The 17029-nt window shown below is 43.9% G+C and overlaps 1 protein-coding gene across 1 annotated transcript in view; it reads left to right on the forward strand.

The window, feature by feature from the left end:
* The window catches only part of CHRNA4 (cholinergic receptor nicotinic alpha 4 subunit), a 99943-nt gene extending 86753 nt beyond the window's left edge, over positions 1 to 13190 (forward strand). The window contains exon 6 of the mRNA XM_073580896.1: positions 12626 to 13190. Coding sequence (XP_073436997.1) covers positions 12626 to 12751 — 126 coding nt within the window. The 3' untranslated portion in view covers positions 12752 to 13190. The remainder of the gene's footprint in view (positions 1 to 12625) is intronic.
* The last annotated feature ends 3839 nt before the right edge of the window (positions 13191 to 17029 follow it).

The following is a 17029-nucleotide window of genomic DNA, read 5'->3' on the forward strand; positions in this document are numbered from 1 at the left end:
TTTGAAAAGGGAAGAGGAATTTTGCTGAAGAAATGAATGTAATGTTTTGAAAAAGTCCAGGCATACTGTATAACTGTACATGTGTGTTATTTCACATCTGTTTTACAAGTCCAATTTGACACTGGTACATTAAACACAAATACTACGACCTGTTGCCACATTAGGCTTTTGTGACATTGACTTTGGTGATAAAGTGCAGAGCCTATGTTCAGCCAAAAGATCTTACAGGCACAAACCTACTTCTTCTGTGGTTGGCTCTGGAGTGGGTGATGTTGCAACTTCTGTAAATAGAGGAGGCTCAACAGGGCCTGAAAGCTGTAGTTGTGGTGGTAGCAAGACATACATGTGGGCATCTCATGTGTGGGAATTATTTCCTATGCTGCCAGGTGAGAAATCTTTTTCATCCAGGCTTGGAGACTATGAAATATGGCATTCAATGAGAACATGATGCAATATTACCTGCTCATTTGGGAAAAGCAAGCTGACCAGAAATATGAGCAAAGCTCAAATTACCCTCCTACCACTTATTTTTTGTCTTTCTGGTAACCAGGCTGCATCGTCAAATAGTACCTGGTCGGTGTCATTGTCATAATTATCATCCACAACTTCTGCTTGTTGTACTCATCCTCCTACTTCTCTGTTAAAATATCAGATATCCATCAGTGATTTTGTGCCAAGCAAACAAAAATAAGCGTAGGTCCTAGCTATCCGCTTGGGTGTCAACTCAACTCCAACGTGGTCAAGTTGCTAGTCGTGCAGTGGCTGCTGTACCACTTATTAGATTCCACTGCCATTTGAGCAATTTTGAATATTCAAATAAAGTCCGTGGAGCCTCATTTAAAAGTCTCAAACACAGGACTAGCTAGATCTTCCTCCAGGGAAGGACCCAGCCAGGGGGTGGCTCCTTTTGGAAACCACCATTACCACCATATTAGGTGGCCCTTTAAGTCAATATCCAGCTCTTTACGAGTTTACAGATATGACAAGGGAAGTACCAAGGCCCGGTATCCATCCACAGACAGCTGTTTCGGGGTGTTGCCCCTCATCAGTGTGGAGTACGATTTTGGCTAGGTGGGAGCAATGCCTCGTAGACCAACATTACGAAACAATCACTGACCTCAGGGAGACCAGTCAAAGAAAACACTGCGGCAGCCGGCAAAGGCACTCAATCAGTGAAATCCTAGGTGCAATGCTCCCTGGGAAATACGAATATGCAAATAAAGTCAGTGGAGCCTCATTTAAGAGTCTCAAACACGAGACTAGCCAGATCTTCCTAGGAGGTAGCGACCATGCTATTTTAGAATTTTGGATAACTAGAGGAGGAAGACCTGTGAAGACTCAGACATCAAGGTTAGATTTCAGAAAGGCAGATTTTAAGGGATTCAGAAAGAGAATTGGAGGGATCCAATGGCTGGATATCCTTAAAGACAAAAATGACCAGGAAGGATGGGAAATCTTGAAAAATGAAATTCTCAAAGCACAATTGTTAACAATTCCAAAAAGAGGGAAGAATAGGAAGCATTTAAGGAAGCAAGGATGGATGAACACAGAACTTAAGCACATGCTAAAAAGGAAGAAAAAAATGTTTATAAAATGGAAAGAGGGAGGCACATCTAAAGAAGAATATAATGCTGTCTGCAGAACCTGCAGGGCACAAATCAGATTAGTAAAGCTGACAATGAATTGAGGCTTGCAAGAGATGTCAAAAGCAATAATAAACGATTTTGGGGATATGTCAAAAGTAAAAGAAAAGTCAAAGATGCTATAGGATTTTTACAGGATGAAAATGATGAAATGGTAAGACAGGATGTTGAGAAGGCCGAACTTTTAAATTCCTATTTTGCATCTGTTTTCTCTCAGAAAGGAAATGTAACATCAACTGTTCTTCACTGTCCTATTAAGGGAATAGAAGAATCCAGGATATCTATAAACAGAAAGATAGTGAGGAAACACTTAGCTAACCTAAATGAATTCAAGTCTCCAGGTCCAGATGAATTACACCCCAGAGTACTGAAGGAGATAGCAGAAGAAATTTTTGAACCCCTCTCCATAATCTTTGAAAATTCTTGGAGAACAGGAGAAGTGCCAGAAGACTGGAGAAGAGCAAATGTTGTTCCTATCTTCAAAAAGGGGAAGACGGTGTACCCAGGCAACTATAGGCCGGTGAGTCTGACTTCCATACCAGGAAAGATCTTTGAACAAATTATTAAACAACATGTATGTCAGTACCTGGATAAGAATGAAGTGATTAAACAGAGTCAGCATGGGTTTGTAACTAATAAGTCATGTCAGACTAACTTAATTTCCTTCTATGACGTAATCACTGATTGGGTGGATCAAGGAAATGCTGTAGATATAGTATATCTTGACTTCAGCAAAGCATTTGACAAAGTATCTCATACAATCCTTATTGAAAAAATGACTAAGTATGGAATGGACAACGCAACTGTTAGGTGGATTCATAACTGGCTTAGTTATCGGACCCAAAGAGTGGTTGTAAATGGCTGCACATCCAGTTGGAAGAATGTCTCAAGTGGGGTACCACAGGGCTCTTTCCTGGGCCCTGTATTGTTCAACATCTTTATCAACGATTTAGATGAAGGAATTAAGGGTAAACTGATTAAATTTGCTGATGACACAAAGCTAGGAGGGATAGCTAATACTAGAGAAGAGAGAGGGAGGATTCAAAAAGATATAAATAAACTGGAGAAGTGGGCAGCAACTAACAGAATAGTTTTTAACAGGGAAAAATGCAAAGTACTACATCTGGGCAATAAAAATGAAAAAAGCATATACAGAATGGGAGGAATAAGGCTAAGCAACAGCACATGTGAAAAAGACTTGGGTATACTAATAGATGACAGACTGAATATGAGTCAACAGTGTGATGCAGCAGCAAAAAAGGCAAATGCAATTCTAGGATGTATTAACAGAAGCATACAGTCTAGATCACATGAAGTCATTATTTCCCTCTACTCCTCTTTGGTTAGACCTCATCTGGAATATTGTGTCCAGTTTTGGGCACCACATTTTAAAAAAGACATCAACAAACTGGAGCAAGTTCAGAAAAAAGTGACCAGAATGGTGACCGGTCTGCAAACCCTGTCTTATGAGGAAAGGTTGCAGGATTTGGGATTGTTTAGTTTGCAAAAGAGAAGACTGAGAGGAGACTTAATAGCTGTCTACAAATATCTAAAGGGCTGTCACATTGTAGAAAGATCAACTTTATTCTCATTTGCACAAGGAAAGACTAGAAGCAATGGGATGAAACTGAATGGGAGGAAACACAGATTAGATATTAGAAAAAACTTTTTGACAGTTAGAGTGATCAATGAGTGGAACAAGCTGCCACGAGAAGTGGTGAGTTCTCCTTCAATTAAAGTCTTCAAACAGAGGCTGGACAGACATCTGACTGGGATGATTTAGCAAATTCTGCTTTGAGCAGGGGGTTGGACCAGATGGCCCAGGAGGTCCCTTCCAACTCTAGGATTCTATGATTCTATGATTCTACTGTTTACCGAAAACAGAATGAGATCTACAAAGAAAAAGTGCCTACAGTCAAAAATGGTGGAGGCTCAAAGTTGTTTTAGGGTTGCTTTGCTACCTCTGACACTTAGTGCCTTTACTGTGTGCAAGGCATCATGAAATCTGAAGCTTACCAATAGATTTTGGATTGCAATGTAGTGCATACTGTCAGAAAGCTGGGTTTGCGTCCTAGGTCAACAGTCTTCCAGCAGCACAATGACCCCAAGAATAAGGCTAAGTTCACACGTACCGGAACTCTCGCGGAAATTACCGCGAGAATTCCGGAATTCCATTCCGCGGGAAAATCGCATTTTAAATTCCCGCGATTTTCCAGTGGAAAAACTAGCATTTTGCAAGCGTAATTAGCTTGCAAAATGCTAGCGTTTTCCAAGCGATCTGTAGCATCGCTTGGAGAACTGATTGACAGGTTGGTCACACTCGTCAAACATAGTGTTTGACAAGTGTGACCGCCTATGCAGCATCAGTAGTAAAAGATAAAATGTAAAAAAAATAAAAAATGGTGTTATTCTTACCTTCCGACGTCCCGCGCAGCTGTTCCCAGTAATCCTTTGCGAAAATGCCCGCGATGACGTACGTTCTCGCGGGATCGCGACGTCTCACGGTAATTCGCGATGACGTCGCGCGAATGACCGCGAGACTTCGCGATCCCGCGAGAACGGATGCCATTGCGGGCATTTTTGCAAAGGATTACTGGGAACGAGAGCGTGGAGAGAGGCGGGAAGGCTGCGCGGGACGTCGGAAGGTCAGAAGAACAATATTTTTTATTTTAAATTCTATTTTTTACAGGGATATGATACCCAAAGCCCGGAGGACAGTCTCCTCTCCTCCGGACCGTGGGTACCATCCGCAAATGTTCTGCTTACTTTCCGCATGGTGTGCACAACCACATGCGGGAAGTAAGCGGAACAATGCATTCCTATGGGTGCGGGATCGCCGCGGTTCCGCAAAATTAATGAGCATGCTGCGTTTTTTACCGCGAAGCGATTCCTCCGCGGTAAAACCCGCAGCATTAGCACAGCATTGCGGAATCCCATAGGAATGCATAGAATGCTTATTTTTCGCGGCAAAGTTGCGCGGTTAAAACCGCCACGGAAACGCGAAAAAAATGCAACGTGTGAACTCAGCCTTACTCAAGAAGCACCTAGAAATGGATGGCAACAATGCGCTGAAGAGTTCTGAAGTGCCCAGAAATGAGTCTAGATTTAAATCTCATTGACCACCTATAAGGAGATCTTAAAATTGCTGATGGGAGAAGGCACCCTTCAATTATGATAGACCTGGAGCAATTTGCAAAATAGGATTGTTCTGACATGCCAGTTGAGAGGTGTAAGAAGCTTGTTGATTGTTATAGGAAGCAATTGATTGCAGTTATTTATTCCACAGGGTGTGCAACCAAATATTAAGTTCAGGGTGCCATCAATTTTTTCCAGCCCATTTTTGGGGTTTTGTGTAAAATTTTGTCCAATTTGCCTTGTTTTTTGCAGTTTATTGTGTTGTTCCAATACACAAAAAGGAAACAAACATGTGTATAACAACACATGTATAATTGCAACAATTTTCTGGCAGAAATATTCTATTTTCTAACACAATTTTAAGGTTGCCAATATTTTCGGCCATGACTGTATACTGCATTTGACCAAAAATAGCATAAAAACCATCCCACCGTTGACAAAGTGACTCTGTATAGTGTGAGACGGTGGATGGATGTGTCTTCATTGAATCACATACCTGTATGGGAAGATTTACTGATTATATGTACTTGCACTTTTAATTATTTTTGCTGCTACTTCGTGCCCTTTACTCCCACTATATTATACAGTGGGTACAGAAAGTATTCAGACCCCTATAAAATTTTCACTCTTTGTTTCATTGCAGCCATTTAAATTGAAAAAATAGGGATTTTTGTATACTCACCGTAAAATCCTTTTCTCCGAGCCATTCATTGGGGGACACAGAGACAGTGGGTGTTTGCTGCTTGCCACTAGGAGGACACTAAGTAAACCAGAAAAAAGATAACTCCTCCCCTGCAGTATTCACCCTCACGCTGGATGAGATTTCTCCAGTTCGGTGTAAAAAGCAGTAGGAGCTTAAACAGTAAACAATAACCATAACTCTGTCACAACCTAAGAATGCTACAATGAGCCAGTAGGCTAAACAGGGTGGGTGCTGTGTCCCCCAATGAATGGCTCGGAGAAAAGGATTCTATGGTGAGTACACGAAAATCCCTATTTCTCCTATGCCTCATTGGGGGACACAGAGACAGTGGGATGTCCTAAAGCAGTCCCTGGGTGGGGAGCATACATCTGCTAATACCCCATGTTCCACTGAGTCAACACTGAGGTACTGCCGATTGCAGGATACGTCTGCGGAGAGCTGCATCCGCAGAGGCCTGAGAATGAATTTGGTAATGTTTTGTAAAAGTATGCAGACTGGACCAAGTCGCAGCCTTGAAGACCTGTCCTGCCGAGGCCTGGTGCCGAATGGCTCAAGAGGCGCCCACTGAGCGGGTAGAGTGCGCCTTAATCCCTACTGGGACAGGCGCGTTCCTGACAGGGTGGGATTCCTGAATCGCCAAGCGAATCCACCTGGCCAGCGTTGCCTTTGAAGAGGCTAGACCCTTCTTATGCCCCTCTGGAAGTATGAACAGGGCAACTGACTTGCGGAAGGGAGCCATCCGCGAGATGTACCATCTCAAAACCCTAACCACATCCAGGGTGTGGAGGGCCTTCTCAATGCGATGGACTGGTGCCGGACAAAAGGAAGGCAAAACAATTTCCTCATTGAGATGGAAGGAGGATACGACTTTGGGCAGGAAGGACGGGGACGTCCTGAGAACTGCCTTGTCCTGATGAAAGTTCAGGAACGGAGGGCGGCAGGACAGGGCCGCCAATTCCGAAACTCGTCTGATTGACGTAATTGCCACTAGAAAGACCACCTTCCAAGAGAGGACGGTCAGTGGCACGTCCTGCAGCGATTCGAAAGGATTCTCCTGTAAGGCCCCGAGAACCAGGTTAAGGTCCCATGACTCCAATGGCCTTCTATAAGGAGGCGCCACATGGGAGACTCCCTGAATGAACGTCTTGACCTGGAGTTTGGTGGCAATTTTGTGTTGGAATAGCACTGACAAGTCCGAAATCTGGCCCTTGAGCGAGCTAAGCGAGAGGCCTGACTTTAATCCGGATTGAAGGAATTCCAATATGGCCGGAATGGAAAACACCAGAGAGGAGCGACCATGATCCTTGCACCATGAAAAGAAGGCTTTCCAGGTGCGGTGATAGATGTGCATGGACACAGGCTTCCTAGCACTAATCATGGTGGAAATCATGTCATGAGAGAACCCAGCCTTTGCTAAAATCCAGGATTCAACGGCCACGCCATCAAAGACAGGGCCCCGGAGTTCAGGTGGTAAATTGGGCTCTGTGAGAGTAGATCCATGCGATCCGGAAGTCGCCAGGGGACGTCGGCGACTAGTTGTATTAGTTCTACGTACCATGCTCGGCTCAGCCAATCTGGCGCGACTAGGATCACTGGTACTCCCTCCACTCTGATCTTCTTGATGACCCTCAAAAGCAAGGGACAGGGGGAAAGATGTACGGGAGCCGGAACCGGTGCCATGGCAGAACTAGGGCGTCCGCTCCGATGGCGCATGGATCGCGAGATCGGGCAATGGACGAAGGAACCTTGTTGTTTCGTCTTGAGGCCATGAGATCCACATCCGGAGTACCCCAACGATGACAAATCTGTTGAAAGACTTCCGGATGAAGAGACCACTCCCCCGAGGCATTGCCTTGACGACTGAGAAAATCTGCCGCCCAATTTTCTATGCCCGGGATGTGGATTGCTGAGATGGATGAATGGTTGGTCTCGGCCCAATGAAGGATGTGACTCACTTCGTGCATGGCCATCCTGCTTCGAGTACCTCCCTGGCGGTTGATATAGGCTACAACCGTGGCGTTGTCGGATTGGATCCTGATGGGGTGACCTGAGAGGAGATGGTGGAAACTCTGTAGAGCTAATCTGATCGCTCGTATCACCAAAATGTTGATGGGGAGACATGACTCTCGGGTTGACCAACGACCCTGTGCCGTGTGTTGACTAAAGACCGCACCCCAGCTGAGAAGACTTGCATTGGTGGTTACTGCCAGCCATCTTACTGGGAGAAAAGACCTCCCTTGATTCAGGAAGGACCTCAGTGTCCACCACCTGAGGGCTTGCCTGACCCGCAGGGACAGAAGGATCCGACGATCCAGGGAGAACGGGTTCTTGTCCCAAGCTAACAGTAACGCATGTTGTAAGGGATGGAGATGGAACTGTGCAAATGGAACTGCTTCCATCGCAGCCACCATCTTTCCGAGAACTCTCATGCTGAAACGAATGGAGTCAGAAATTGGTCAGGAAAGAGTCCGCGCTGCCTGTTGTAAGGCTTGGGTCTTTTCTGGAGGGAGAATGACCAACCCGCGGGAAGTGTCCAAGATCATTCCTAAAAAGGAAATCTGCTGAGCCGGTCTTGGGAATGAATTTTCGAAGTTTATCTTCCACCCCAGGCGAGAAAGTGTATTTACTGTTATATCCACGGATTCCTCGCAGGCTGGAAGGGATGGACCCTAGATGAGCAGGTCGTTCAGATACGGTAACACCACCACTCCCCTAGAGTGGAGAATGGCCATGACAGCCGCCATGACCTTGGTAAAGACCGTGGGGATGGTGGCGAGTCCGAAGGGTAAGGCAACGAACTGGAAGTGTTCCTCGTGAATTGCAAAACGCTGGAACTGCTGGTAGGACGGGCAGATCAGAATGTGAAGGTAAGCATCCCTGATGTCGATGGATGCTAGGAACTCTCCTTTTTCCATGGAAGCGACAACTGATCGGAGAGATTCCATTCGGAATCGCTGTACCTTGACAAACTGATTTAACAGCTTGAGATCCAGAATGGGCCGCATCGTCCTGTCCTTTTTTGGAACCACAAAAAGGTTTGAATAAAATCCCCTGAACCTTTCGTTATGAGGGTTCGGAATGATGACTCTGTCCCTTAGCAGAGCCTGAACAGCCCGAAGGAAGGCTCTTGTCTTTTTTTTGGGGTGAGAGGAAGGGAAGAACCGAGTTGGAGAGGGAGAAGAAAATTCTATCTTGTATCCAGAGGGCACACCAGCTCCCTGACCCACTTATCATGGACGACTGCGAGCCAGGTGTGGCTGAAGGAAAGTAGGCGACCTCTTACTTTGTTGGTTATCCGCCGGATACCGCAACAAGTCATTGGGTAGAAGATCTATGAGATCTGGCTCCCCTAGATCCAGATGCCCTAGGCCTGGGTTTCCAAGAGCAGTTAGGTCTGTATGAGACCTGGGAGCCTCTGTCTCAGTGCAGGGACCAACCTGATCCGGACGAGAAGGTAGAGGAAGACCAATCGGAATTGTTGCGAAAAGATTGAAAATGCGTCAGATGTTGGTTGCGAAATGGCCGAACAGCCTTTTGTTGAGGAAGGAATTTACTTTTTCCCCCGGCAGTATCAGCAATGAGCTGGTCCAGCTTCTCTCCAAAAAGACAACCAGTTTGAAGGGGGAGAGAAGTCAACGATCTTTTAGATGTGGCATACGCCTGCCAGTCGTGGAGCCATAGGGCTCTTCTAATGGAAATCGCATTAACGGCAGTTTGAGCAGCGCAATTGGCAGCATCAAAAGAAGTGTCCACTACAAAGTCCGCTGCGTCAATTATCTGCCTGGCGACAGAGGTTGCCTCCAGAGGAAGATTGGTGCCCTGGAAAGAAATAATAAAGACTTCTGCCCAAGTGGCCATTGCCTTAGTGACCCAAATTGCCACGAAAGATGGAAAAAGCGCCGCTGCTGAAGCTTCAAAAACTGAGCGGGCAAGGTAGTCAATCTGACGATCGGAGGGATTTCTGACTGAGGAGCCCTCAGAAACAGATAGGAGCGTTTTAGAAGCAAGACGCGATACAGGAGGGTCCACCGGAGGGGACTGTAACACAATTCTTCATTAGGTCTGGATCAAAAGGTTTTTTAGCCTCAGTAGACTTTTGCCCTGTGAACTGCTTATGTGGCTGATCCCTATGTTTCTGGACAATTTCCTTAAACTCCGGATGGCTGGTAAATAACCTGCGCACACGCTTGGTTTTCTTAAATGAAATATGGTGTGCTGGAGCAGAAATATTTTCTTCATCCAACTTCAGAATCCTGTTGACTGATTCTTTAAGAGAATCAAGCGACTCTTGATCAGTTGGGGGATTCTGAGGGGCTGACGTGTCAGATTCAAATTCAGAGTTGTCCTTGCTGAGAACCTCAGGAGAGGGAGAGCGAGTGACAGGAGTCGCCGATGCTGAGGCACGAACGGGACTAGGGGACGCGTCATGGGTCTGCTTTCTAGAGACCTGACCATCCCTTGAACGAGTACGGCCCCTGCTGATGGACGATTCCCGGCCGACGCCAGAGCCCTCCTCGGGAGGTAAGGATGCATTCTGACTTAGAGTCCTATATAGCCTGGGTCAGAGACTCTACCGACCGTGACAGGGACGCAGCCCACTCAGGGGTACTAAACGCAGGAAGCCCGTCAGCAGCGGCGGCAAGGGGCGTTTGAGCGCAGGTCGGGTCGCAGTCCATGCATAACGGATTAGTCTGTGCACTGGGTAAGGCAGACATGAAAGTGGTACACACGGTAAAAAATGCAGTGTGTTTCTTAGCAGCCCGTTTAGCCTCCTTAGATTGAGACATAGCACTCCTGAAAGGGTTAACGGCAGAGTCTGTCTGCAGCTGCAGGGAATGTGCCGGGAAGGGGTTAAGCTTTAATCTGAGGGCAGATGCAGCTTACCCACGGTCCTGTGCTGTGTCCCCCCGGGAGGAATAGCGGTGGCCCTGAGGTGTCACCCAGTATCCGGCAGAGTGCGCGCCTCACAGCTCGTGTCCAGAGCAGGCAGAGGTAAAAGACAAGGCCCCCCGAGATTAGGATTGCACGTCTCGTAAGGAAAGAGAGGCACCAAGAGGAGGGGGCGGCGACGTTAGCGTAGGCGGCGCTATTCAAATTGCGGTCTAGTAGGCTGGAAAAGCCGGGGACTACATTTTTGGCCTACTCGCGGTAGGCACCGGGGGAGGGGGGGGCCGCGCTAGTGTGGACGGCGCTATTCACATTGTGACCTAGCAGACCGGAGAAGCCGGGGACTAAATTTTTGGCCTACCCGAGCACCGAGAGCGAGGGGACCGCGATGGGGCACCGGTGCACCGCTGCTTGCGCTAAGTCAGCGCTTCTCCTGGGGACCAGGATTCTTCCCCATACCTCCACTCCAGTGCTCGGCAGGCCGCGCTGTCCGGGGCCATCCATGCAGTTCTTCTCATCTTCATGGGCTGATGTAGCAGAGCTGGAGGAGTTCTTAAAGGGGTATGCTCAATCGATCCTCCCTATGGCAGGGGAATGGAGAGCTATGGGGCTGATTCAGGGCATTCGGAAGTGCTGTTCCAGTCTTCTCCCTTGCTCTCCATGCGCTTACCCTCGTATTCATGGATTACCCGGACCATAAGGATCATCGCCATCATCGCCAGAGGAATCAGCCCCAATCGTCGCAGGAAAGTGTACGGGGGGGGTATACTCCACGTGCTTTCCTGTTGTTGGTTCGGGGGAGAGCAGGCCGTAGAAAGGAACCGTCGCCCCCTTCACTCCATTAATTAAAAAATGAAAATTTACAGAAAATTCAAAAATAAAATAAAAACGGTGGGGTCAGAAGCCAGACCCAAGTGTCTCCTATAGATACTAAGCAAGAACTGGAGAAATCTCATCCAGCGAGAGGGTGTATACTGCAGGAGAGGAGTTAACTTTTTTCTGGTTTACTTAGTGTCCTCCTAGTGGCAAGCAGCATAACACCCACTGTCTGTGTGTCTCTGTGTCCCCCAATGAGGCGTAGGAGAAAGTTCTTTTTTTTTTCTCATTAATGTACACTCTGCACTCCATTTTGACAGAAAGAAACCAGAAATGTAGAAGTTTTTGCAAATTTCTAAAAAAAATGTAAAACTGAAATATCACATGGTCATAACTAGTATTCAGACTTCAGACCCTTTGCTCAGTATTGAGTAGAAGTATCCTTTTGAGCTAGTACAGCAACGAGTCTTCTTGGGAATGATGCAACAAGTTTTTCACACCTGGATTTGGGGATCCTCTGCCATTCTTCCTTGCAAGTCCTCTCCATTTCCATCAGGTTGGATGGTGAACGTTGGTGGACAGCCATTTTGAGGTCTCTCCAGAGGTGCTCAATTGGGTTTAGGTCAAGCCTCTGGCTGGACCAGTCAAGAATGGTCACAGAGTTGTTCTGAAGCCACTTCTTTGCTATTTTAGCTGTGTGCTTAGGGTCATTGTCTTGTTGGAAGGTGAACCTTTGACCAAGTCTGAGGTCCAGAGCACTGTGAATGAGGTTTTCATCCAGGATATCTCTGTACTTGGCCACTTTCATGTTTTCTTCAATGGCAACCAGTCATCCTGCCCCTGCATTTGAAAAACACCCGCACAGCATGATGCTGCCACCACCATGTTTCACTGTTGGAATTGTGTTAGGCAGGTGATGAGCAGTGCCTGGTTTTCTCCAATGAGTGTGAATACTTATGACTATGTGATATTTTGTTTTTTCTTTTTTAATAAATTAGCAAAAATTTCTACAATTCTGTTGGGGTGCCAAGTGTCCATTAATGAGAAAAAAAAAGATTTTTTTTTTTAATTTACCAAATGGCTGCAATGAAACGAGTGAAAAATGTAAAGGGGTCTGAATACTTTCCGTACCCACTGTAGGTGGACTCTGTGTTTTACACCTGTGATATTATTTAACTTTGTCTTAAATCAGATTATTACAATGCTATTTGTGGTTTATATGTATTTTGAATAAACTATGACATAATTTTATTTTGGGACCTTTTTTATGCTCTTTTTCTCTTTTGGTTTGGTTATACATTATGGGAGCGTCCTCAGCTACTACAGCCTCCTTCACCACTTGGTATTGGGAGTGACGAATTGAAAATATGTGGTCTGTTCTGAAGATATTGTTCATAATGCTATAATAAATGTGTGATACATATACCTTTGATTCCTTTAGGTAAAGCAAGACTGGAAATATGTCGCGATGGTGATTGACCGGATCTTCTTATGGATGTTTATCATCGTCTGCCTATTGGGAACTGTTGGACTATTCCTTCCACCTTGGCTAGCCGGAATGATTTAATCTCAATGACTCCAAAACCATACAGACCGGCATTGCCGACTGTGGGTAGGGAACATTGGACTAGGGTGGGAATACAGGGAGCATGAATGCATGGTGTGTGGAGGCAGACTTGACCGGACCTTAGAATGGACTAAGATGCAGTCAAATCTAGGGCAACGAGAAGACGAAGAATGACCGGAGCGAGAAGGTGTGTGACAGTGTCTGTAGTATATAAATATTTAATCTTATGTCTGACTCGCATGAGTGGGCTTGGGAAGCTCCTGGGAATACCCTAGGGCAGAAAACCATTTCAGAGGCATTCCCTGCTTCTAATGCCAGGGATCCTTCATTAAATATTTGCTGTACACAGCTCACTGCACAAAGCAATGGTGTACTCAAAACATGGACAAACTCTGCTGGACCCCAGCAGGTAAGTGAATAAACATGAATTGAACCTTCAGACTTCTGTAATTTTTCCATCAGAATCTATCTACAATCTTCTACTGTATACATTTTTATAGCCTATTATGGCATATCATGGAAAGCAAAGTGCCTAGTGGCTCCGAAATATCATTGGGAGGGCCTGAAGGATAAGTGTAATGACTTTAAAGTAACTATTATTTTTTATATCACCATGTCATTTTAGATCCCTCATTCTGTGCTGACTTATTTCTTAACATATCAGATCCATTTAAACAGTAACAGCTCCTTAGAACAGCTTCATTTTTTAGAAGTGGAGCTTCAAATCTCCTGTATAGAATTAACCTGCTTTGTATCTTTTAACTACCAGCCACCACCACTAGAGGGAGTGCATACTATGTTATTATTGAATTCAATGTAAGACTTGTATGCAGTAAGCTCCCTCTAGTGGTGACTGCAGGTAGACAGTATTTTAACTTTATATAGGGCGTTTACAGTGCTAGATCAGAATAATGGTGCTCTCATTGCTATAGAAGGTATTAAGAAATTAATCAGCACAGAATTTTGATATTTGATGTTTAAGGATGGACATTCCCTTTAAGTAGAAGAAAGAACCTCATATGAAACCTTAAGCAAACACCAGGACATTGTAACTCACTTTTGTAGGGCACGGCCATTTCGTTACTTTATACTATTACAGTGGCAGTGTGATCTTGCGAAGGTGTCATAATCTCCATGCATTTGCTCTTTGTGGTATCCCCATGCACAACAAAACAACACTTTTAAAGGTCGAAAGAGAAAACTACCAAAGTTATTTGCCTTTATATCTTAATGCAAAGATGGCACGTACAAGTGTGATCACTACATCAGGTCGTCTTTTATCATCTGCTCTGGAAGATCTTGGTAGAAGTGTAGAACAGCTCATGTTGTATGAAGGACATGTTCAAACCTCTGATGCATCTCTCACCACAGGCAGACTAGGCATGTGACAGCAACAAACATTTAACTTACCAAACCCATGGGGAACTGGAGTGGAAAAAAGAAACATAGCTGTTTAATCTGTGAAGGGCACAGTGAGTTATAATGTGGTATTCAGATCATCTGCCTCATTGACTGTGATGTGTTAATGAGAAAGAAATAGAATTCTCCCTTGTAATAATTCCCACCGCCCCCTCTCCACAGTGCATGAAAAAGTAAGAAATTACTTAAAGGACCTGACGTTATTTACAAGTACTTTTGCAGCATCCATTATTTAACACCAAGAGTGTACAATAATATAATTATTACAGTAATAGTGCCCCCTATGTACAAGAATATAACTAATATAATACTGACCTCTATGTACAAGACTATAACTATTATGATACTGCCTCCTATGTACAAGACTATAACTACAATAATACTGCCCCCTATGTACAAGAATATATAGTACTGCTCCCTATATGCAAGAATACAACTACTATAATACTACCCCATGTATAAGAATATAACTACTATAATACTGCCCCCTATGTACAAGAATATAACTAATATAATACTGACCTCTATGTACAAGACTATAACTATTATGATACTGCCTCCTATGTACAAGACTATAACTACAATAATACTGCCCCCTATGTACAAGAATATATAGTACTGCTCCCTATATGCAAGAATACAACTACTATAATACTACCCCTATGTATAAGAATATAACTACTATAATACTGCCCCTATGTACAAGAATAGAACTACTATAATGCTGCCCCACATGTACAACATTATAACTACTATAATACTGTCTCCGCTGCGTATGAACATAATTACTATAATACTGCCGCTATGTACAGGAATAAAATTACTTAAATATTGTCCCCTATGTACAGAAATAAAGCTACTAAAATATTTCCCTCTACATGCAAGAATAAAACTACTGTAATACTGCCCCTTCATGCAGGAATAAATTATAATAATGCCACCTATGTGTAGGTATAAAACTACTATAATACTGCTCCTATGTTAAGGAATAAAATTACTATAATACCATCCTTGTGTACTAGAATATAACTACTATAATACTGCTCCCTAAATACAAGAATATAGCTACTTTAACTACTTTCTGATATCAAGTGTAATAGTACGCAGATGTTCAAATCCCTCTCTTTGATGTGGGCTCCGCACATAGCCCACATCTTTTCTGGCACATGTCAGCTGTTGTTTTGAACAGCTGACATGTATTTCTAACGGCCGCGGGTGGAATCACGATCCACCCGCAGCTGTTAACTAGTTAAATGCTGCTGTCAAACTCTGAGAGCAGGATTTAACTCACGCTTTCAGCAAGCGCACCGGATATCCCACCCATCGGTGCCCGTGTCATATGACCGCGGGTCGCCGATGCGTTGGCATGCCAACCAGAAGTCTCCAGCAGACCTCTATGGTTGTCACTGCCAGATGGTTATGAGCGCTGCCCGTTGTTTGGTGCTCATAGCAAGTGAGCAATTCTTCTACATACAGGCGATCTGTTAATCGCCTGTATGTTGCAGAGCCGATCACGTTATGGCAGCTTCTAGCCTCCCATGGAGACTATTGAAGCATGCAAAAAGTAAAAAAAAAATGTTTTTAAAAATATTACAAAAATTAAAAAAATATAAAAGTTCAAATCACCCCCTTTCACCCCCTTTCACCCCATTCAAAATAAAACGATAAAAAAAATCAAACATACGCATATTTGGTATTGCTGCATTAAGAATCGCCCGCTCTATTAATATTAAAAAAAATCAATCCGTAACGATAAAACCTGTTAAACAGCGTAACGAGAAAAAAAGTCAAAACGCCAGAATTACGTTTTTTGGTCGCGTCAACATTGCATTAAAATGCAATAATGGGGGATCAAAATATCGTATCTACACCAAAATGGTAGCAATAAAAATGTCGGCTTGGCACGGAAAAAAATAAACCCTCACCTAACCCGAGATCAGAAAAAAATGAGACGCTATGGGTATCGGAAAATGGTGCCTTTTTTTTTTTAACAAATTTTGGGATCATAATGGCAGGTCAGTTTTAGCATTTAGTGAACATGGTAAAAAAATTAAAAAACAACAACCGTAGGATTCCATTTTTTTTTGCAATTTCACCGCACTTGTTTTTTTTTCCCGTTTTCCAGTACATGATGTGTTAAATCCAATGGTGTCATTCAAAAGTACAACTCTTCCCGCAAAAAACACGCCCTCACCTGGCCATATCGACCGAAAAGTAAAAAGTTATGGCACTGGGAAAAAGGGTAGCAAAAAACAAAAGCGCAAAAACGAAAATACCTCCGGGGGTTAAGGGGTTAATAATGCCTCTATATACAAGAATATAACTACTATAATACTGCCTCCTATGTACAAAATATAGCTACTATAATACTTCCCCCTATATGGAAGAATATAGCTACAATAATACTGCCCCCTATGTACAAGAATATAACTATTATAATACTGCTCCTATGTACAAGAATATAAATACTATAATACTGCCCCTATGTGCAAGAATATAACTACTATAATACTGCCCCCTATGTACAAGAATATAACTACCATAATATTGACTATGTACAAGAATATACAGTAACTACGCTGCCCCTATATGCAAGAATATAAATGCTATAATACTGTCCCTATTTACAAGAATATATTATAATTACTATAATACTGCCCCTATGTACAAGAATATAACTACTATAATGCTGCACGTATGTACAAGAATATAACTACTATAATACTGCCCCTATGTACAAGGATATAACTATTATAATACGGCCTCTATGTACCAGAGTATAACTGCAATAACACTGCCCCCTATGTTCAAGAATATAACTACTATAATAATGTCTCTATGTACAAGAATAAACTACTA

Source organism: Dendrobates tinctorius, unplaced genomic scaffold (assembly GCF_039654945.1).
Source record: "Dendrobates tinctorius isolate UK_male_01 unplaced genomic scaffold, ASM3965494v1 ptg000065l, whole genome shotgun sequence".
Lineage (NCBI taxonomy): Eukaryota > Metazoa > Chordata > Amphibia > Anura > Dendrobatidae > Dendrobates > Dendrobates tinctorius.